Here is a 23,287-nt window from a genome sequence, read left to right as displayed (position 1 = left end):
GCACCGACATGGAAGGTGTCCTTGACACATTCTTGAGAAAAGCTTATGAATATCTTCACATAAGCCATCATGTATATAATACACACACGTGGTCTATAACTGAACAGAAATGGGATTGTGAAGTTACATGTCAGTACAGTGATAGCATTTTACCTCTGGGGAGAGTGGGAGAGACCCATTCTTTACATAATTATGTGCTGCTTGAATCTTTTATAAGGAGGGTATATTAATGGGTCACTTATTTCATAAATAATGAAAAATAACTTTTTTTTTTTTTTTTTTTGGTGGTACGCGGGCCTCTCACTGCTGTGGCCTCTCCCGCTGCAGAGCACAGGCTCCGGACGCCCAGGCTCAGCGGCCATGGCTCACGGGCCCAGCCGCTCCACGGCATGTGGGATCCTCCCGGACCGGGGCACGAACCCATGTCCCCTGCATCGGCAGGCGGACTCTCAACCACTTCGCCACCAGGGAAGCCCCTGAAAAATAACTTTTAATGAACTTATTCCTACTGAAAGGAGAGTCTTATAAGCCGGCAGTGCCTCCTCCTTGTCCTGCTCTGATCAAATGATCCAGTGAGGGCTGGTGAGAACCATTCACTCAGCGGAATCACAGAGATAAACTACTAGATGTTAGACTCTCTCTCCAAGCAAAAAGCCAGAGGGTCAGCGGAGAGGAAGCCGGGGCCACTCACTTGCGGGCGATGGTGGTCACGCGGATGCGCTGCTGGGTGCTGGAGTGCTGATAGTGCGTGACGAACTGGATGGCGCCGCGGCCCCCCTGCGGGATCGGGGCGTTGTGCTGCAGGATGAGAGGCCAGCACCTGTTACTGTCACCGCATGACCCCACACAAGTGGTCACAGAGCCTGTGCACTCGTCCTAAGACGACCGACATGGCAGTGACCGCAAGGCTCTTGATGCGTTCTGAATGGTCCACTTAAATTCGGAGCATTCCACTGTTTGCAACTTTTACCTCAAAAAAGAGAACCATATGGAAATAAATACTGAACGTGAGTTGATATACATGTTGAAGGGTTTAGGGATGAAAGACACTGGTGACTGCAATTTGCTTTGAAATGCATCCAAACACAATGAATTGGGGAATGGCTAGATGTGTAACACATCAAACAGAGCAAAATGTTAGTTACAGAACCTGAGTGGTTGATACTTGGGTATTCACTGTACAATTCTACTTATCGTTCTGTACTTTTGAATTTTAAAAAATAAAATACTGGGGAAAAACTGACACACTCAAAAATTCACCAACATTATGATGGCTGGCAAAAGCCATTCCTCTTCTGATGACCTTATCAGTTCAACAACAAAGTGACAAAAGCAGTTTGCTGTCTGACTCTGACCAAACCCTGGAAGGAATAAAAAAGATGATGTCAGACTAAGATCAGGCCAAACACAAGCCCAAAGTAGCATCACTTTGTGGAGAAAGAAACCGGAGGCCACCAGTCTGTAACAAATCAGAAAACACAACACTGAGACGCGACTATTCATGAAAAAATGCAGCCCACCTGATTGACTACTTCAAAGTAGATGCCGAGCGTAGATGTGGGATCCAGGCCACAGATTTTCCACTGACTCGTGCCACCGACACCAAGCTCCTAGGGGAGAGAAGAGGGATTAAAAAGAAATGAAACAAAAAAGATGCTCCTGTGATTACCTGCTGATGAAAAGCACTGACTCTGAGAAGGGCAGGTCCCTTAGAATATCTCATTCCAAATGAAAATTTAAATTTCGGGACTTCCCTGGTGTTCCTGTGGTTAGGACTCTGCACTTTCACTGTAGGGGGCGCGGGTCCCATCCCTGGTCGGGGAACTAGGATCCCACATGCCATGCAGTGCGGCCAAAAAAAGGGGAAAAAAATTTTTAATTTCACTGAAAAAAGTACAATTACAGACCAGAATAAAGTTTAACATTTATTACAGTACTTTACAATTAGGCTTTTTATATTGGCACTCTGGTCAGTTTTCACTACGTCGTTGAGCTTTATCTCTACACACACACACACACACACACACACACACACACAATACATAACACTGATGTCAACTGCGACAATCAAGTCAGGGATGGGGAACAAGTAAATACTTGAAAAGAAAAAGAATTACCTGCTTAGCCTGAAAGATTTACGCACTTCTTCCACCATTATTAGAACAAGAAATAATTATAGAACTTTAGCTGTTAAATATTAATTTTTAACCCAATTCCTTTATGTAAAAGCTACATATAAATTCTTGGTAAGAGAACTGAGATTTTAATCATGTGAAGGCTGCACTGTGTTGACCAGTTGAATGGCTCCCAGTGATAAATAAAAAGTTCACTTGGGCTTCCCTGGTGGCGCAGTGGTTGAGAGTCCGCCTGCCAGTGCAGGGGACACGGGTTCGTGCCCCGGTCCGGGAAGATCCCACATGCCGCGGAGCGGCTGGGCCCGTGAGCCATGGACGCTGAGCCTGTGCTCCGCAACGGGAGAGGCCACAACAGTGAGAGGCCCGCGTACCGCAAAAAAAAAAAAAAAAAAAAAAAAAAGAAGTACACTAAAACACAAAGGGTATCACTGTTTTAAGCATGACATCTAGAAGAAAAGTCTGCAGGTGTCAAATACCTAGAACCATTAACCAAGACTAGACTCTGAAACATACATTTGATCATTCTAGAGACAGCGAATATTATACATTTTAACACCTCATTATAACATGGGATACCATCCTTAGAAAGTAACACAATTATGCATTAAGAGAGTCATGATACCTCTTCTGTTACTCTGAATCCACCCAAACTGTAAGCTGTCAGCTGACACCAGTCCGGTCTCTCTACAAAGCCATGCCAGGAGCTCATGTCCCTGGCCACAGAACCAGCAATCTCAGGAAGGTGATGGTCAGAGGGGAAAGAGTCACAGCTCTACGGTGGAGGCTGGGGAGGACACCCTGCGTTTCACAAGTCTTTCCTAAGCAAGATTGTGAGATGGATGGATTCCTAGGTGTTCACCTTCCCTTTCAGGGCCTTTTCTAAAAGAGGCACATAACATCTGCTGGACAGTGAAGGCCGCACCCACGAACAATGGCAAGGAAGTAAGAGGAGCCTGTCTGCCCCCCTTTCTTGCCTTGCTAATCCCTTCTCTCCAATCTCTCTCCACACCTTTTGACTCCATTTTTAATACGAAACCTGTTAAAATTTCAAATCAAGGGGATTCAGAGCATGTCACCCAAAATATGCCAGGCTGGCATAAAGATTATTTTAGGCTGTAGGTAATTTTTAAAAAGCAGACATAGAAAACTCTCTGTCCTCCTCCTACCAGGAAGGCAGGAGCTTCTTAACCACCAAAGACAACGCTAGATGCTTATCAGTCCAGAGGCAGCACCAGAAGAATATATGTAACAACTCTTGGTAAAACCACCTTCCTTTCCCATCCGTCTCCCCCATCTGTCTACGCTTCCACAATTTGCCACCCCTAGAAGATCAAGGTCCCTTTCCTTTGTCTTGTCACTTATCTACACATTTATTGTAAAAGAACATTTACTGTTAAGATGCAACTAATCCCAAGGTCTAACTCCCTCTTTGAGTGACTCATCGCTGAGTATGTACGTGCTGTGTTATGTGTGTGATGCACACATTAATAAACTTGTGTGTTTTTCTCCTGTTAAGCTGTGTTTTGTCAGTCTAATTTGCAGGGTCCCAGCCAATGAAACTAAGATGGGTAGAGGAAAAAGAAAAATTTCCCTCCCCTATAGCACCAACCCCCAAGCGTGGCCACAAACCCTCCAGAGTCCCACAAGCACTGTATTCTCTCACTAATACACAAATTCCTTATGTAAGCATCTACCCTGCCTTGATCAGAAGAACTGTAAAGATGGAATTAGGAAATCACCAGTTTATTGTGATTCAAATACACTGATTCAAGATAATCAATGGATAACCTAAAACCGTAAGGTGAAAAGCTACTGGCAAACAAGATACTCATGTCATGCTACAATCTTGTTCAACAGATCTCCTGCTAATGGCAAAAAGGAAACGGGCCCCTGTAATTGAAGGACAGTCATCACCTCACCACAACTCAGCACGAGGTACACAGATCACTCAGGAAGCATGGGGGACAGAAAGGTTTAACCCGAATCTAATCATCTATCTAACCTCCACTTCACAGCAAATACAGCGAGGACAGAAAACAAGTCAGACAAGGAAACAGAGACACTCGGTTACAGAAAACTCCTGGCACTTGGCATTGTCTCTTCAACAGACCAACATAATCAAACAAAACAAAACAAGCAAAAAAGCATAAATAAAATGACAGGAAGACCATCCTACATTTTAAAAGACTAAGGATATGTATTATCAAATACAATAGTGGTTAGAGAGGAAAAACAGCTGCAAAGGGCATCTGGAGAGAAATTAGGGAAAGCATATGACTATATGTTAGATGATATTAGGAAATCACTGTTTTCTCAGGTTTGAGAATAACATAGAAGACCCTTGTCTTCAGAAGATGCACACCGCAACACTGACAGACTAAGTGTCGAGACGTCTGCAACTTGCTTTCAGAGGCAAAATATTGATATGAAAGAAGAATATGGCAAATAGATGAAATCAGGTAGATAACACAAATGTGGCCCAAACGAGACAGAGGAATTATGACCAAATGTCAACGATTACCGACGCCGTGTGGTGGGGACACAGACGCATTATGCTCTTCTCAGAACTTCCCTGTGTGTCTGAAAACTGTACTTTCCTCCCCTTTGCCTCCTCCACCCCCCATCCAAAAATTTCACGGCTGATCCCTACTGGATCCTGGAACAGCTGTACTAAGTCATAATACCTTCTTAGGCAGATATTAAGTCTATGGAGAATATGCTGGAACAGGGCAGCCTCCCAAAGCCCTGCCAAGAAACAAGAGTACACGTCCCTGAGTACATGGGGGTAATGAGGGACTCACCACAGGGGCCTGGGCAACAACCTGCCTCACCCAGAGGGTTACAGGAATGTCCTCTCAAACCACCTGCCTCTGGTAACTTCAATAAAAACTAACTCTAAGTAGTCACTAACGAGTGTTCCTTGCTGATGAGGACAAACACTTCCATGGGAAGGTGAAACCCAGGGTGGGCGTCCTGGGCACTGCCCTAAGTGCCTCACCTGGGCTGCTCGTGGAGTCCTCCCAACAGTGCTGTACACAGCAGGTCCCATTACTGCCTTCATTTCCCGGACAGAGATGCTGGATCCCAGAGCCATGAAGCACCTCGTCAGGGCCACACCTGCACCGAGCCCACGCCCGACTCTCCCATGCAGCCTCACGTTGAAGAGGACGGTGAGGGAAGGACGTGACTGTGACAACCCAGCCCAGACCCACCCTGGACAGGCCTCACTGGACCAAAAGTGTACACCTGGCAGCTCAAGTGTCATCAGAGGAAGTGGGCCACCAGCAAGGCCGTCGCCCCACCTAGTGAGAGCTTAACTTCGTTCCATGTACTCAAATCTGTCACTCAAGGAACACCGCTGTCTGCATGCGCCCCAGTGTCACCCACCGCCCCACCAGCTCAAAACGGTCTCTGCGAAGCGAGACAGAGGGAGCCCTTTCAAGGGCAATAAGCACACGGGTCTGTCCCTGCAGGACTGTGCTGCACAGAATGTAATGCCTGGTGGCTCTCTGGCGTGGCCACCCAAGCAAGGGTAGTCGGGTGGGGAACCTGGTCCCTACCTAGCTCCCCCATTGTCATCTCTGACCCTACGCAAGACAACCTCTCTGAGCCTCAGCTTTCTCCTCTCTGACCGTTCAGACCGATGGATGGAAAGACGGAAATGACACTACCCCTCAGGGCTGTGGGCGTCAGTGAGTTATCCCTCTCCCCTCACCACAGACACAAGCCAACAGGTGACACAATGCAAGGTCAGCCAGCCCCGACACGTCTAAGGGGTCAAATCCCAGGCACAGGAGGTGAGGGTGATGGAGGAGTTTTCCTTACGTTTTCTGACACACACGGTCCTTTCACGTTCAGAGACACACAAGGGCCGATGGCTCCGGCAACCTTCAGTTCCCGCGAGGTCTGAGGCAGAATGACATGAGACCAGACGGTTAACAACCACCAAGAACCCCCCCCCCCCCACAAAGGACACAACCAAAACGGCAGGGTTATCATTCCACCAAGGGAAAATCCTACAGGGATTCTAGCATGCAAAAGCTTGTATATGCTTCTCCAGGGCTGCTGTGAACTGACCAAAACTTTAATAAAACCCTCCTTTAGAAACAGAGTTATCTTTGTTCCAAAGATGCAGCAGCATGTTCTGCCTTCTCAACTCTGAAACTATCATGCACACGGAAGACAGCAATTCTACCAATGCTATTGCATTCTTCTCCTGGGCCACAAACCTGTTGTAACTAGTTACAAATGTCAATCAGGGAATATGCTGTTTTGTGTTGCTTTAAAAATACTTAATTTACGAACTCCGACACAATGACGAGGCCAACATACTCAGACTTTTAAATCTGAATTCATTTCAGCAAAGGCCATCCTTCTTCATCTTTTTAAAAAAACCTCAAACATTTGACAATGTTGTTTAAAGTTTAACCTAGATGATTTAATGATTATTGCCAATTTGCAAAGAAATATTTGCCATCATATTTTCTAACGGCCCCTCTGAATGTTTTCTCAATGACTCAGAATCAAGCGTGTAGAGTGATCAGTCCCTACGTGGAAAAACAAAAGCCAAACTCACAATGCTGCCCCATTTTAGAACGCCCTGGCTCGTCTGCAGGCAGGCGCTAAACATAAACTGGTGGCTGGGTGGGCACTTAGGCCACCACCTCTGTAAGGCCTGCTCTCCCTGCAGGGAGAGCAGACATCTCACAGTTTAAAACACTGATAAATATGCAGGTCATTCTTGAGAAGCAAAGGACAGAATGAATATACTTTGTTGGGATTATTTTGCTAGGAACTTTTGAACTTATCTTTAGATGCCCGTGTCCTGAGGGTGAGGCTCCCCCAACTATGACTACTAAGTAAGTAAGAACACTATTCTTTCATTAAGGTTTTAGAAATCTATTCTACCTTTACTTCCAACGTAGCACCAAATGCCATTCGGAAATTGCCATTAAAATCTTTACTAAAAATTCTTTGGAATGTCTGCTTGAAGAGAGAAGTGTTGAAAGAATCTCCCATCACCATGTGGCCTCTAGGAAAGAAAAACGGAAAAAGAAAGTGAACCTTTAGGATGACTCAAAGCCATTCAGATGCTTCCTGGGTATTTATGAACAATTATTTTAGAGAAGAAGAAAAAAGCAAGCCTGTCCACAGAGGTGCTACTGATCACTTACTGATAATGGAAAACAGCCAGTTCAATTTGTACTCAAGAAAGACACTATTTTTAAAACATTAAACATAGAATTCTTTAGAACGGTGCTGTATCTTGATCACTGTGGTGGTTATACAAACCTATAGAGAGGATAAAAATTTCAAAGAACTAGGCATGCACACAGATTTTTAAAAATGAGCGCATGTACTGACTGGTGAGAGCCAAGTACGGTCCGTGATGTATCAACAGTTAACTGTGCTGTACCAAGTCAGTTTCCTGGTTCTGACATGGTGCTGTATTTATGTTTTATGTAAGATGCTACCACTGGGAGATGCCAGATGAAAAGTATGGACAGACTTCGCTGTACTATTTTTGCAATTTCTTGTGAATCTGTTAACTGTTTCAAAATTAAAAGTTTAAAAAAATAAATGATGATATAATCTGGATAAGGTGTGACTAGCCCCAAGGAAACCAAGACTGTGATCTTCCTTGAAGATGATGGACCCCATAACACAGCCCAGGGTCACCTTGCCTTTGCTGGAAGTCATCCCAAACGGTTGGCTCACTTCAAGCCATCAACTGAAACCTCTAAGTCTTTTTTTTTCTCAGTGTCACTGTTCACACATTTCCCCGATACTATAGTTGTGCAACAGGTGATGTGCCCTAAATACTGTCACTCAGGGGCCAAAGGCCTCACTGAGAGTGTGAGGGAAGTGCTGGTCCCTCGCCACAGAGGAGAGACACACACACGTGAACTCTGGTGTATAAACTCGAGGGTGTTCACAAACACGTGTAAGTTTTCCTGTGATGTTCCAAGACAAGAACTCCCGCAGGGCACTGGGGGGAGTCCAGCGTATTAAGTGAACTCAGCGGCACAGCCAGGCCAGCATCGCTGGTCCTCTACCACCTCACGCGCCTGCTGGTCCCCAGGACAGCTGCAGATGACCAGGGTTCTACCCCCTCCCCTTTACTCAGTGAGGACCCGCAGCACCACCGGGAGCTCCTTAGAAATGCAGAACCCCAGGCCCACCCACAGCTCTCTGCCACTGCTTTTCCAGGGCCTTGCACACAAATGCAGGTTTCCCAGACGCTGTCTGTGTTCAGGCGTGCCTGGAGCACACGGGGGCCGCACCAGTGCTTCTCAAACTCTGCTCCACGTCAGAAACGCTCGGGAACTTTAAATATGCTGATGCCCAGGCCAGGCACCATGCTAATTAAATCCGACTTTTAAAGAACAAGACCCAGACCAAAAGTAGTTTTGAATGTTCCCGGGTGATGCTGATGTTGCAGCGCCTTCAGACTCGTGGTGCCATCGGTGGTTCTCAACAGAATCCCCGGAGAGCTTGTTAAAACCCACCACCAGGCTGCATCCTCAGCCTCTGATTCAGGAGGTCTGGGGTGAGGCTCGAGTGTGCCCACGGGCCCCGAAGGCGGTTGGCCGGGCACCATCCCGCTTTGAGGACTTGGGCTCCCAGCCCGCCCTGCACCGCACCCTCCAGGCTGAGCGAGTGCCGGCTGTCACGAGGTGCGGTTAATAAGCCAGGTGAGGGGTCTCCTAATTGCTCTAGCATTCAGCCTATTTCCCCCCTTCTCACAAGGAAGTGCTGAAGGCCACATACCCCATGCTTGCTTTCCTGCCTTGGTGTCTGCAACAACTCTAAGAAATGAAGTTACTCTGACACGACAAGTTCACAGTGACCCCTGACCCCCTTCTGATCACAGCTTCTTCCTCCAAGAGGCCCCCACACCCTCCCCGGGCACCGAAACTGCAGCCCAGAGTGACCTGAACGCTCATCTGAGCCAGCCTTGGCCATTCCCACGGTTCCATCACTCAAGTCTCATTCCTTAGAATAAGCACTCTCACTCTTCCCAGGGGTTCACTGTCCACATACCCAGTAAGGTTTGTGCAGCACTTCATCTCTAGAAGTCCAGTCTGATCAAGGGCACAAGCGTAAATATCAAGGCAGTGACCGTTTGCAGCAGCTCGGTTAGCAAGCATCTCATAGTGCTGCAAAGAGAGAAAAATTATCTTTATGGAACAGCAACATCACTCACTAGGCGTGCCTTACCACACCAGGGATGTGATCAAAGAGAGGAATATGGAGACAGTTTCTTTCATAACATCCAAATAAAATAAAACTGCAGTTTTCAGTCTCCGAACACTTTTAGCAGTTTTAGGGCCACCCACTCTAACCAAGGTCTCAGAACTGGGACAGATACTTAACATCAGCTGAGATCTGGAAGGTCATCTCAGCAAGAGGAACTCACTGACCACAAAGCATGGCCTCAGCAGAGCAGCTGTCACTCCAGGGCAGCCTAAACCCCACCTGGGTGACCACACTTACAGCCTTGAGCCAGGAGCACCTACCTTGGTTGCCTTTTTCATGAAGCGGGCGTTATCTTTCTCAATATCGTGCCAGGAACGAATGGGAACCTTTAGTTCATCTCCAACCACCATGCCAGGTCCTTGGGTAGGGGGACCCCCAATAAACAGCATAATCCTGGCTCCCGTGTTTGGAAAAGTGCCCTAAAGCAGTAAGTGGCAGCATTTTAGGAACATACAGCCCACCCCAAGCATGTTTCCCACAGAAATGCTCCAAATGTGAGTTGTCCTCAGCTGTCGTGACTACTGACGATACTGCAGCAAAACGCAGATGCCGCTACTGAGAAGCAGCTTCTCTCTTTCAACCTGAGGGTCTGGCGCACTTTTATTTACTGTGATCCTGGTGCCCTAATGGCCTTGTGTTTCTCATGAAAACGTTTTGTATTTTCAAAACACCAAGGGCTCCTTCAGTGTGGATAATAACAATCACTGAACCACGTTCTGATAAATTAACACTGCCAGCTGACTGCGGTCACAGCTGATTTTTCAGACAAGGCCAACAAACACACCTTCTGTGAGAAAGCTTGTGTGGTCTGATAGGTCCCAGTAAATTCTGAGTTACCTCCAACAAGCCAACAGCAATGGACAAAGCAACACCAGTGGATCGCAACGGTCTCTTCCCCTGAGGTACAGGCCATGGGTCCCTCTGCAGCTCCCCAAGAAGATCAGTGAGGTTCATGTCGATCTTGTGAATGGGCTGCAGAAATCTGCATGATTTTGAATGGACACGTCAAGCCTGATTTAATAAAGTACTCTGGTCTTCAGCCTGCATGACACATAGTTACTGCTCTTCAAAATAAGTATCAGAGTAGAAAAAACCTGCAGTTTTTTTTCCTTCAAAGTTGTCTCTAACTACAAACACAAAAAACTCAAAGCAATTTTATTCAGGAATGTCATTTAAAGCCTAGTATAGGGCTTCCCTGGTGGCGCAGTCGTTGAGAGTCTGCCTGCCGATGCGGGGGACATGGGTTCGTGCCCCAGTCTGGGAAGATCCCACATGCCGCGGAGCGGCTGGGTCCATGAGGCATGGCCACTGAGCCTGCGCGTCCGGAGCCTGTGCTCCGCAACGGGAGAGGCCACAACAGTGAGAGGCCCGCGTACCGCAAAAACAAACAAACAAACAAAAAGCCTAGTATATAGCAACCTGCATATATAGCATGGAAAAAGAATCAATTTCAAATAGGAGCAAATCAGTTCAATTAAATTTTAAGCAGCAAAAAACCCTAAGGACATGCTAACATGAACTCAGTCCATGTAAGGTTCATGGACGTGGACAATCTTCATCATTCTGAAGACTCCATTTGCGTTTCTCTTAAACCTTGGGAGTCATACAGGGAGGAACACCAGTTTCTTAGAGAAGAGGCTGTGCCAGGCATGTCAACAAAGCATCTTATCATGTCTGCCGACTGTTAACCCAGCCTTGGGCAGCCCTAGGAGCACAGCGGGCCATGTAAACGAAGTGCCCGATCTCAGGCTTGTTAGAGGACACCCAACAGGAGCCTTTTCAGTTTCCCCAGCTTTACTTAAGAATCAAAAAGGACAAGAGCCATGTATCTAATAAGAGGGGAATGACTGCGTACAGTGGTCTCAAAACCTCTGTGATGATACAACTCTAACAGGAAAAATATTTTGAGCAAATCTGCCCCACGTGTATGTGTGTGTACATATATATTTATATATTAACTTAGTTATAAATTTTAAACGTACACTGATTTGTCATGTTTGTTATTAAACATTAAATATTGGTTAGGCTGAGTCTTTTTTTTTCCCCTCTAAAAATAAAAAACAAAAGCCCTCCCGCTGTCCCTCCCTCCCACCCACGGCTGCCGCTGTGCATATGCACGTCCAAGCTCACCTGCTGGAAATGGAAGGGTGCTCCTGCGGCTGTGCCGGGCGCGCTGGGTGCACGGGCACGGCAGGCTTGGTCAGGCCCAGCATGTCCTACACAAACCAGAAAGACTCATTTCCCTTAACACTACAAGTGAATGACATTTTTTTCCCTTTTCCCTAATGAATTTTTAAGAAACATCCCTGGTCCTGCTTGGGGACAAGCAAGGCACTAACCTGTATCTGCTTTGCAGTTAAATCCTTCGTCCCCCGGAAGACATAACTCTTGGAAATCCCCTCACAGCTGAGTTCATGGACCTGCACCATCCTCCCAAACGTGATCAAGCCCACCAGCGCATCCGGAGGAAGGAGACTCAGGGACATCTGCAGGGATTCCTTGAGTGCCTGGAGGTCGTCTTCTTCCAGGCATGTGTCCACCACGTAGAGAAATATCAGAGGGGACTGAGCACCTCGCTTTATGCAAAGAAAAACAGCACAATGATCAATATACAAATAGACATAACCAGCTCTTTTTAAAGCAAAACAAGGGAGTTCCCTGGTGGTCCAGTGGTTAGGACTCCACGCTCTCACTATCGGGGCCCAGGTTCAATCCCTGGTCGGGCATCTAAGATCCTCCAAGCCACATGGCTCAGCCAAAAAAGAAGCAAAACAGGTTATGTAAGTAACAAGTCTTTATTTATACTAACTGTCAGAGATAAGAACATCGAAACAAACCTCTACTTACTTCATTAAACAACAAGTTTTATCAAAACAAACTAGACGTAAAGACTACTTTATATCCAATAATTTATTCCACATTTTTGAACACCAGGCATTGTTCCAGGTCCTGCGATACATCAGCGAACCAAAAGGCCAGAGATCCCTGCCTGCCTCAGGAGCTAACTTTCCGGAACAGAGAAAGGGGGAGGGATTGTGAAGGCCGGGCATGGGGTGGGGGTGGGGGGGCAGGGAGGCTCCACCATTAAATGGGAGGTCAGGGCAGCCTTATTAAGAAAGTAACATTTGAGCAAAAACCTGGAGGAGAGGGAGGGAGCAATACAGATATAGGGGAGAAAGCTCTAGCCTAAGGAAAAGCCAAAGCAAAGGCCCAGGGGCACGTCTGTTCCCAGCACGCTTGAGCCAAGTCAAGGAGGCCCATTTGGCTGAACGAGGACCCTAAAAGAAGCTGAGGTCAGAGGGGTAACACGGCCAGCTCATACAGAACTCTGAAGACTGTCTATTACTCCAGGTGAAAAGGGAGCCAGTTTCGCCACTGGAGGTTTCTGAACACAGACCTAATGTGATGTTTTTAAAGAGTTACCCTGGCTGCTGGGTGAAGAATAAAATAAAAGTGGGCAAGGGTAAAGTCAGGGCGAAGAGCTAAGAGACTGCCCCAATAGTTCAAGTGAGAGGCGGGGGCTGGCCCAGGACAGGAGCTGTGGGGAGAAAGAAGTGGCTGGATTCTGGATCAAGTGTGAATATCGACTGCAAGGGATTTCCTAATGGATTAGATAGGGGATGTGAGAAAAAGAGAGACGTCAAGGATGAATCTAAGATTTCTAAGCTGAACTACTAGAAGATGGGGTACCATCAACTGAGATGGACAAGGCTGTGGAGGGCAGGTTTTGAACTCAATCAGTGCTACCTTTTTGGTAGCCTTCTATGGAGACGGGAAAACGATGCCAACACGTGCACACGTGCCATGACCTAATGTTCAGGATCCTGTGGGCCTCACAGCTTTAACTCGTCCAGACAGGCAAGAGACAAAGAAGACAAAGTATTTCAAAAGAAGCTCAATTTAACACTGCTCCTTAAATGCGCAGCAAACAATTACCTGTATCACGTACTCAACTGTAGAAAACTGGGGCATCAATTCAGCAGGCTGATTCACCTCAGATATGCCTGCGTAAGCCGGAGGAAACTGAAGAGAAGAAAACAAAGCAATGCTTCATGAGGGCTGAAAGATACATTATGCCTTTTATTTTCCATTTATAAAAATAGTTAATGACCACATATCAATTCTGAGAGCACAAGATGTAGAACATGTTACTAAAATACAAAAATCAGAATTTAAGGGACTTCCCTGGTGGTCCAGTGGGTAAGACTGTGAGCTCCCAATGCAGGGGGCCCAGGTTCAATCCCTGATCGGGAACAAGATCCCGCGTGCATGCCGCAACTAAAAGGTCTCATGCCGCAACTAAAAGTTCTCATGCCGCAACTAAAGATCCTGCATGCTGCAACTAAGACCTGGGGCATCAATCAATCAATCAATCATTTTTTAATCAGAATTTAAAATCTATAACCCTGTTCTATATCTATATCACATTGGAACTTTTTCTTAATGCAGTTTTAGGTTATCTTGTAACTTCTAAATCATTAAAACACACACTATTAAAAAACCATTTCCAAATTGTTGCCCTGCAAATTAAGGGCTGAAATTTTAGCTGTCTCATCAGTAATCTACATGGAAGACTAAAGCTTTTATTTGGGTTTACTACTCTAGCTGTTATCAAAAAAGTAATACATGTTCATTGTAGAAAAACTGGGAAGTAGAAGAAAAAGATACAAACCCCCCATGCTCCTATCACCTGGAGGCAGCTACTGTCAACATCCCGGTGTATTTCCTTCCACACTTTTTCTACTTAAGCACAGCTGAGATTACCTTATACACACAATTTTGCAACCTGCTTTTTGGTGCTTAACATAATGTCATAGGTGTTTTATTTTTTCTCTACAAACATTTTAAATTTGTAGCTTGTACATTGATTTTTCCCCCAATCTTTAAAAATCATGGTAAATTTTACCATCTTAATCTTTTTCCAGTGTACAGTTCAGTGGTCTTAAATACACTTATAATGTTGTGTACCCATTTCCACCATCCATCTCCAGAACTTTTTTCATCTTGCAAAACTGAAACTCTGAACCTGTTAAACAGTAACTCCCCATCACCCCCACCCAGCCCCTGGCAACCACCTCTCTACCTTCTGTCTGTATGAATTTGACTGCTCCAAGTACCTCATACAAGGGGGATCATACAGTATTTGTCTTTTGTGACTGGCTTATTTCACTCAGTAATATCATTAAGGTTCGATCACGTAGCGTAAGTCAGAACACCTTGCATTTTAAGGCTATTAATATTACATTGAACATACAGACCACATTTGCTTATCCATTCACCCGGCAGCAGACACTCGGATCAGTCGCAACGTTTTAGCTATTGTGAATAACACTGCTATGAACATGAGTGTGTAAGTATCTCTTCAAGACCCTGCTTTCAGTTCTTTGGGGTATATATCCAGAAGTGGGAATGCTGGACCATTTGGTAAACATCACTAATGATTAGTGACGATGAGTACCTTTTTTTTTTTTTTTTTTTTGCGGTACGCGGGACTCTCACTGTTGTGGCCTCTCCCGTTGCGGAGCACAGGCTCCGGACGCGCAGGCTCAGCGACCATGGCTCACGGGCCCAGCCGCTCCGTGGCATGTGGGATCTTCCCGGACCGGGGCACGAACCTGCGTCCCCTGCATCGGCAGGCGGACTCTCAACCACTGCGCCACCAGGGAAGCCCCGATGAGTATCTTTTTATGTGCTTAGTGGCCATCTGTCTATCGTCTTTGGAGGAATATCTATCCAAGTCCTTTGTCCATTTCTGAGTTGGGCTTTCCTGTTGTTGTTGAGTATTAGGAGTTCTCTATATATTCTGAATATTAATCCCTTATTAGACACATGACTTGCAAATATTTTCACCCATTCTCTGGGTGGGACTTTTACTCTGTTGACATTGTCTTTAGATGCCTTATAATTTTAACAATAAAGTACATTAAACAGACATCAATTCTGAATATAATAGGGGGTAGGAATGTTTTTAAGATCTGCATATACTCTGAATCGCCCAGGGAGATAAATCTTGTATGGTATCTGCTTCTAATTCCCAAGACTATACTTAAAAGTCATCAACTGCACACTGGTCTCTTCACCACTGGACTCAGCGTGTGCTATCTGAGAATGAGGCTGTTAAGCAATTATGATCAAATACAAGAATAAACAAGTGGATGTTATTAATATCTTAAGATCTGCTAGAGCACTATATATTATGTTGGGCATAATTATTTTCTAACAGCTTTATTGAGGTATAGTTTATACACCATAAAATGCACCCATTTTAAATGTACACTTCAATGATTTTTAGTAAATGCACAGAATTGTGCAATAATCACCATAATCCACTTTTTGAACATTTTCCTCCACAGGCACAGTTCATTTCAAAGAAAAGTCTCTCTCATCATTTGTGAGCTACTAGTTTAGTAGTTAAAAATGTTTAAATCAAAACAAGATCAACTCGACCCTAAAACTTAGAAAGATCAGAAAATGAAAATCCAGTAATGTACACTATCCAATTAGAATAAACTGAAGTCAAATGTAATATAAACACCTTATCTGTCTTCTAGAGTAACATTCTCAGCGCTTACAGAAAACCTATTTAAGAAAAAAAAAAAAAAAAGGAAATCTATGTCCCCTCCACAGCAAAGACAAAGACTCATATAATGAAACTGAATGACCATTCAAAACAAAAATCACATATGTTCAACATTCATTATTAGGCTTAAGAAATATCACCCTGACAGGTGCCCTGTGCCAGGGCAGACACAAATTCAACCTCACTTAATTTTTTGCAGAGTAGGACAACTAAACTGAAACACAGGAAATACTTGTCAAATAATTACAGTTCACATACCTGATTTCTTTGGAAACAGAAATTACAAGCCCAAAGCTTCGCTCGATAATCAACCTGACTGTAAAAAAAAGAAATATTACAACCAGATACCGTTTTCATTTTTAAGGTAGAAAGCATTTAAGTGTAAACTTCTTGTTCAGTAAATCACACGGATGTGTGTTCCTGTGTGGGTGCCTCAATGGATGAAGGTATGCAACACATTCTCTGCAGCTAGAGTTCTGGCTGCTGAGTGCACCGAAAGGTTCCTTCAAGCAGCAACAATGAACAACTACTAAAGCCTTTTTGCTCTTTTCTGATTTCCTAGATAATATTTAGAAATTCATGAGCTATAAAAATTATAGGCTATTTCCTTTTTCCCTGTTATCTAAACATACTCTTTATGATTTTTCTAATGTCTTTATTGTTCAAATATATGAAACTATGAAATTTTAATACTAAAAGGACATTTAACACACAGGAAAAACAACTCAGACTTTAACCACACTTAGTTCACTTGAAGAAGTTGAGCAGAATGCTTCTGGGTTGATACACTTCCTAGAACTGGTTCAAGATAATGCTTTATAGTTGCTTTCCCCCCCTTTCTACATTTAGAAAATTAACGATCAGCTATTATTTTAGAAGAGCAGCAGCATCTTATACATGGGCACACCAAGTAAGAGCAAAGAGAATGAAGTAAAAAATGTTCCCTCATATAAAAAGTTTATCTTTTAAAGAGTATTTATGACACTCTTCACTTGTTTAAAAATTCTTTCTGGGCTCCCCTGGTGGCGCAGTGGTTGGGAGTCCGCCTGCCGATGCAGGGGACGCAGGTTCGTGCCCCGGTCCGGGAAGATCCCACATGCCACGGAGCGGCTGGGCCCGTGAGCCGTGGCCGCTGAGCCTGCGCATCCGGAGCCTGTGCTCCGCAACGGGAGAGGCCACAACAGTGAGAGGCCCGTGTACCGCAAAAAAAAAAAAAAAAAAAATTCTTTCAGAGTGCCCACATTTAAGAGAGCTATCATAGGTCACCATTTCAGGCACAAAAAAGTTAACACTTAACAATAAAATCATCAAGAGTTCAAATTTCTTCTGCCTATTACCTCTTCCTGCCATACAGCATCACCATACCAGGTAGGTACAAGAAAACTCTCTAAAGCTTTTGGATATTTTTTGGAAAATGCTTTAAAAGACACCAATAAAAACAACAGTTAAGGCAAAAGCAAACTGAAAATCAGAAAAAACAAAAAATTACAAATCCTTTCCCTCTACCTCTACCTCATTCCCATAAGTTCTAATTCTATGTGGAATATCAGGCCAGGGAGATTTCCACAAGCATTCATCACCTAAGACTCTCGCCATTTACTACTCATCTCAAATTTGACATCTCGCCCAACTGAGTCACTTTTAGGAGAATCACGGGAAAGTCATAATTTACTGTATTCATCATTTTTACTAGTTTTTAAAAGAATTCATACCAAAGTGGATTGAGAATGGCTTTGCAAGTTGGCCGGCTGCAAAGCACTGGTTCATACTGTACAGGGGGCAGGTCTGGACGTTCTTTCAAAGGAGTAAGGATACAAGCCAGGGGAACAACCATTCTTGTAGCCTCGAGACGGCTGGAAGGCCACACATTCCAACTAAAACGCACGCCATCGCGTTCTTCATTCTGCTGAATGAATTCCAGGTATGTTGCCATTGTCTAAAAAAAAAAAAAACACTAAAGATAAAGTTTAATCATATGTGAAATTCTCAACTGAACTTCAAAAAAAGATGACCACCTAACACCACGTTTCTTAAACACTTAGTCTGGAAGAACCTGTCACTGGAGGATGACAACATCTTACTTCTCTCTGACCCCCAAGAGCCAATTAACTTCACAGCTACCTCTCCCATTCCTTTCTCAGCCTTCCTTTCTAGCCTTCAAAAAATAAAAGGGGCAGAAGGTTTACAATCATTTGGTTATCTCTAAGCTGCATGTAGGTGAATAATAGTAATTTAAATCTCCTCTTGGATCACATATCATCTCAGCCAAGCCAATTTCAGCACCGTGCCCAAGGGTTAAGTCTCAAACCCTGTTTCAGCACCCAGCTACCTTCCTCCCTGACCCCCTTTCCTCCTTGCTCTATTCCAGTAAATACTGTATTATAATTTACATTCCAAGCGATCTTGGTTTTGTCCCCTTTCCCTCCTTCCGTTGTTAATTATGGAGAAAAGAACTGGATACTGAAGTGCGAATCCTATTCACAACAAGAACAGCTACCAGTTCTTAGCCAAGGTACTTCTACTTGGGATCCCGAAAATTACAAAGGCACACTTGCTATTATGCTAAGTGAGTTCCTCACCAGCTCCTGTCCCCTCACCACAGTCGCTTATGCTCATGCCTTGGAAGATTCCAGTTAATAAAACAGCCATTCAGACTAAGTACGTTTTTCAAACCCAGATAATGCCAACTCCATCCTGTTTACATACTAAAATCTAGGCTAACACACACTTCAGCTATTAGGGTTCAAGGGAACAAAACTCTCGAGAACAATGGGGAAAAAAAGAAATTAAAGAATCTATTATAGGGCTTCCCTGGTGGCTCAGTGGTTAAGAATCCGCCTGCCAATGCAGGGGACATGGGTTCGAGCCCTGGTCCGGGAAGATCCCACGTGCCGCGGAGCAAATAAGCCCGTGAGCCACAACTACTGAGCCCGCGTGCCACAACTGCTGAAGCCCACTCACCTAGAGCCCGTGATCCACAACAAGAGAAGCCACCGCAACAAGAGAAGCCAAAGCAACAAGAAGCTCGCACACAGCGACGAAGAGTAGCCCCCGCTCGCCGCAACTAGAGAAAGCCGGTGCGCAGCAACAAAGACCCAACGCAGCCAAAAATAAATAAATATTTTTTTTAAAAAAGACTCTGTAAGTGGCCTCTAGTGCTCACTTATGCAATGCTGAATAAAGACTGTCTCCAAGCTATTTTGAGAAGTGCCATACTGTTAATTTGGACTAAGGGAACAACATAGGGCTATAAATGCAAATGAATTACTCTATTACACACAACGCAGACCACAAAAATCCCAAATGTTTGTTCCAACTGAAACTCTAAGGCATCTCTTTGTTATCTCTGGCAAAAGCGGGAAACTGTAGTTCTGTGTACACAGAAAACACTTCTGCAGCTTCCTGGCTAGTAAAGGGTAATTCAGGTGGTAATGAAGGCAAGTTCTGACATCCCAATTCTCAGCAAGGACCTCGGTAGACTTCATTAAGTGGCTGTTTTCCTTCTCAAAACAGTTCATTATTAAAAGGCACTATCTCCATCCCATGTCCCCAGGCATCCACATATTAAAACCTGCGCTCTCCATTTCCCACTGCCTCTTCTGCTCACTCTCTCAAGAGCATGGCTTTTTAACTCTGGGCACATAGCCAACAGGGGACTTCACAGGGTCAATAAGTCCTCTGAAACTGCATGCAAACTTGTGTGCATGAGCCAAGGTGCATTTTTCTAGAGAGACGGGTCTACCACTAACGCCATATTTTCAAAAGGGAAGGCTTTCAGAATAGGTTAACAGCTGAATGAATGAATAAGTAAAACTGTAAAGATCCTGTAGACGTATCTGCCAAACAAAAAAAAAAATCTGTACCATTCATTCCACCTTAAGGCATGACTTTTCAGGACACAACGAAGGTAAAGCAAGGTTTAATCCTTAAAGGGAGTCCGAAGACCTGGGTTCTAGCTCCGGCTCTGTCACGAAGCATAAGTCATTTAACCTGAATCTCGAGTTCCTCAACTGTAAACTGGACGTTGGGTCCTTCCGTCCCCCGCGACTCCGAGGGATCCTGCGCCAAAATCCGGCCAGCCGGCCGCCCCACCTGGCTGGGACCACGTCACTCTCAGCAGACCCCTGGGTCTTCGGGCCCTTCAGCTCCTCTGACCGCCGGGAAAAGGCCTCGCCCCAGGAGCAACCCACCCGCCCCTAGCAGAGACTCCGGTCCCTGCCCTCGGCCTCTCATAACCTGTGCTCCCCACTCACCTAGCCGGAGCCGCTCACCTGGCCGCAGCCGTACGCACCCACCGCTGCAAGAGCCGCGCTCCAGTTCCCACAGCCAAGTCCAGCTCAGCCCTAAGCCGATTGGTTAGCGCCCTGTGCGTCACGCCACGGCGCCGCCCGCTGGCCAATCAAAGAGCGCCTCCCCGACGGGCGAGCGGAAGCAAGACACTTAGAAAGGCTGCGCCGCCATCTTGGAACAGGGCAAGACAGACGTGGTTGGCTCTTCAAAATCACAATTACTCAGAATCCACGTTTCTCCACGTTCACCTCTAAACCTTTCTGCTTCACGAAACACCGGCGCCTAGGGAACTGTTTTCTAGGCGCAGCCTGCGCGCCTCAGGAGCTCGCCCTACTCCAATAAGACGTCCGCTCGCTTCTGTGGGAAGTCCCTCTCATCGCCTTAGTTACCGGGAAGCGAGAACGTTGACGTGTGGCCCCGGAAGAGGGCAGGGCTCCTCGCGGAGGAAACCGAAGCTGGCCGGAAGGAGGTGTCGGCGCGGAGAAAGGGGCGAGGCTAAGGGAGCGTGAGCCTTGAGCGTGGGCACGCATGCGCGCAGGAGTCCTGTCAGTTAAACAGGTGTAGTTATTCTTCCTCACCTTGCAGGGTTTCCTTCCCTCGTTCGCGCACAGGTGCCTTCCGGCTCTCTGCGGAGCCTGGCGTTAGTTAGCGCAGAGGCTAATCCCTCTCGATCCCTGTCATCCTTCCATGAGAAGGTGAATAATTGGTAACTGTCGTAGTCAAACATTTTAAGAGACTAACGAAACACCAAACTGCATAGAGCACGGCTTTCTACAGCCACCATGGCCTTTTTACCCCTTCTTATAAGTGGCAAAACCAACCAGTTTATTAATCTGACCCAGAGATATAGCCCGTCTGTAGCATATAAAAATAAGCAAAATTATATAAACTTAAAAGTATGCTTAAAGCATATCAAGGCGTCCAAGAATTAATTAGCTCAATTTAATACTAGTACAAAGTTTTAAGTGACTAACAAATCATAGAAGTTAGTTTTAAGCCGATGTGCTATGAAATTAATTGCTGTTAATATTTAAAATTTGTCGAATAATGGTTGTTTTATTGAACAAGTTTACACTTTTCGTGTATCTAAAGCATTATGTAAGAGTAATAGGTTTTTTAATACTTAAACTGGTATAAGTTCAGGAAGTTCGAATCAATTATTCTCTCAGTAAAGAGACGCACTCAGTTAAGATACAATACACATTTGTATCATACTTCACAGTGAGAAAACGTTACCAAGTCCGAGCTGGTGCCGCTTGCCGCACAACAGGCCAATTGAGAGATGAGTTGGGGCAAGGACTAGCGACTTTATTCAGAAAGTCGCAGAGCCAGGAGTCTGGTTCTGACCTCGGGTGGCCTCGGCCTGCTTCAGGTATGGCTGCGGCAATGAGAGCGCTGAATCCCAGCCACCAGACCACCAGGGACCAGTGGCCAGTGACAAGGCCCCGGCCCATCAGCTGCGTAGAAATGAACTACATAGAGACGGAAAGTAGTGAAGCAAGTAAAGTGTTTATTAAGAGGGAAAAGGGTACACAGTACGTGTGAAGAGCCACACGGGCGGGCTCAGGGAGAGAGTCATGCCCTCGTGGCAGTCTGAATCACTTTTATGGGGCACTTCTTCATGGTTTCCTCTGACCAATCATCTTGTTTTGTCTGGTTCTGAGTCCGAATTTGGTATATCTCAGGGTTCTCCCTGGTGTGGGTGCGCATCTCTTAGCCAAGATGGATTCTAGTGAAGAGGCCTATGGGTAGTTGACGTCACATACTAGGAGGTGGCGCCCCCTCCCTTTTTGACCTCCAAGGAAGCTTTCTGCACATGTGCAGTCAGGGAGGTCTCCTTGACTTCAAGAATGAGGAATATGTGGTCTTTTATCTCTTATCTGGGCAGAGCCCAGCCTCCTCCATCATCCTGCTTTTTTTTTTTTTTTTTTGCAGTACGCGGGCCTCTCACTGTCGTGGCCTCTCCCGTTGCGGAGCACAGGCTCCGGACGCGCAGGCTCGGCAGCCATGGCTCACGGGCCCAGCCGCTCCGCGGCATGTGGGATCCTCCCGGACCGGGACACGAACCTGTGTCCCCTTCATCGGCAGGCGGACTCTCAACCACTGTGCCACCAGGGAAGCCCCATCATCCTGCTTTTATGGAGTTTCTGTCCCCAGGGGAGAAACTGTTCAGCCTGGGGCCCATCTACCTCCTGCCACGGTTCCAGCCAGACTCAGGAGGGGATGTGTTAATTTATTTTTTTCCTGCAGCCATTCACAGGGGGGCCTGGTCAGGATGTTTCCTGTGAGCTAAACACTCAGGCATGGGAGGCAGAATTTCTCGAGTTTGGCCATTATGTATACTTTAAGCTGTAGGCAACATCCCTTTAGTGATTAACTTGAAGCAAAATAGAATACAAAGCAATAGAATACAAAGGTTAAAGTAAAAGAAACAGATCCAGTGTGGAGTCAGATTTATTCTTCTCTTTTACAGAAAGACATAGCTGTTTTTTTTTTAACCAAACATTAAGAAAATATCATTTGCCAAAAATTTGCTTGACTTATTTGAACCTGGATTCCTAGTACTAGAAATTACTGTAAGTAGGATTTTTTAAAATCTAGCACGTTAATGTATTAGAAGTTTAATTTCCTTATTTTAGGAATAGTGAATTTTAGGAATAGTTGATTTATGCGACTGTGTAGTTATCTTGATAGGCATTGGGAAGGAAGAAAATTTCCTCCTTCCTTCTAGGTTCTTCTGGCTGGCCTAAGAATTAGATCGACATGAGACAGATTAACAGGAGAAAATTAAATAGAAATTTAGTAACATGTATACATGGGAGAGACCTAGGGAAAATGAGTAACTTGCCAAAATGTTTGAAGTCCTCACCTTAAAAACCATCCTCAGCTAAAGACAAAAGAGGATATTCAGGGTGGGGAGTCAGTTATGGGAAGTCACCAGGAAAAGCGCAGTAAACAAGGGTAAGGTTGTTGAGCAGATTTAAGTCACTGCCTTCTCCACTGATAACTTTATAGAGATGTG

At 45.3% G+C, this 23,287-nt stretch overlaps 1 protein-coding gene across 2 annotated transcripts in view; it reads right to left on the bottom strand.

Moving 5' to 3' along the window:
• The window catches only part of SEC23B (SEC23 homolog B, COPII coat complex component), a 37,647-nt gene extending 16,965 nt beyond the window's left edge, over nucleotides 1-20,682 (bottom strand). The window contains exons 1-13 of one of the 2 annotated variants that reach the window (XM_081257321.1): nucleotides 20,229-20,682; nucleotides 17,688-17,911; nucleotides 16,234-16,291; nucleotides 13,332-13,418; nucleotides 11,735-11,971; nucleotides 11,526-11,611; nucleotides 10,233-10,377; nucleotides 9,656-9,814; nucleotides 9,180-9,295; nucleotides 7,044-7,167; nucleotides 5,961-6,041; nucleotides 1,521-1,610; nucleotides 692-798 (exon numbers count right to left, since the gene is read on the bottom strand). In XM_081257321.1, the coding sequence (XP_081113447.1) occupies nucleotides 692-798; nucleotides 1,521-1,610; nucleotides 5,961-6,041; nucleotides 7,044-7,167; nucleotides 9,180-9,295; nucleotides 9,656-9,814; nucleotides 10,233-10,377; nucleotides 11,526-11,611; nucleotides 11,735-11,971; nucleotides 13,332-13,418; nucleotides 16,234-16,291; nucleotides 17,688-17,908 (1,511 nt within the window). In that variant the 5' untranslated portion in view covers nucleotides 17,909-17,911; nucleotides 20,229-20,682. The remainder of the gene's footprint in view (nucleotides 1-691; nucleotides 799-1,520; nucleotides 1,611-5,960; nucleotides 6,042-7,043; nucleotides 7,168-9,179; nucleotides 9,296-9,655; nucleotides 9,815-10,232; nucleotides 10,378-11,525; nucleotides 11,612-11,734; nucleotides 11,972-13,331; nucleotides 13,419-16,233; nucleotides 16,292-17,687; nucleotides 17,912-20,228) is intronic. The other variant, XM_081257322.1, reaches the window with a different exon arrangement.
• Nucleotides 20,683-23,287: the final 2,605 nt, after the last annotated feature.

This window comes from Mesoplodon bidens (genome assembly GCF_964165515.1).
Source record: "Mesoplodon bidens genome assembly, chromosome: 15".
In the NCBI taxonomy this organism is placed as follows: Eukaryota; Metazoa; Chordata; class Mammalia; order Artiodactyla; family Ziphiidae; genus Mesoplodon; species Mesoplodon bidens.
This window is presented reverse-complemented; position numbering and strand designations above follow the sequence as displayed.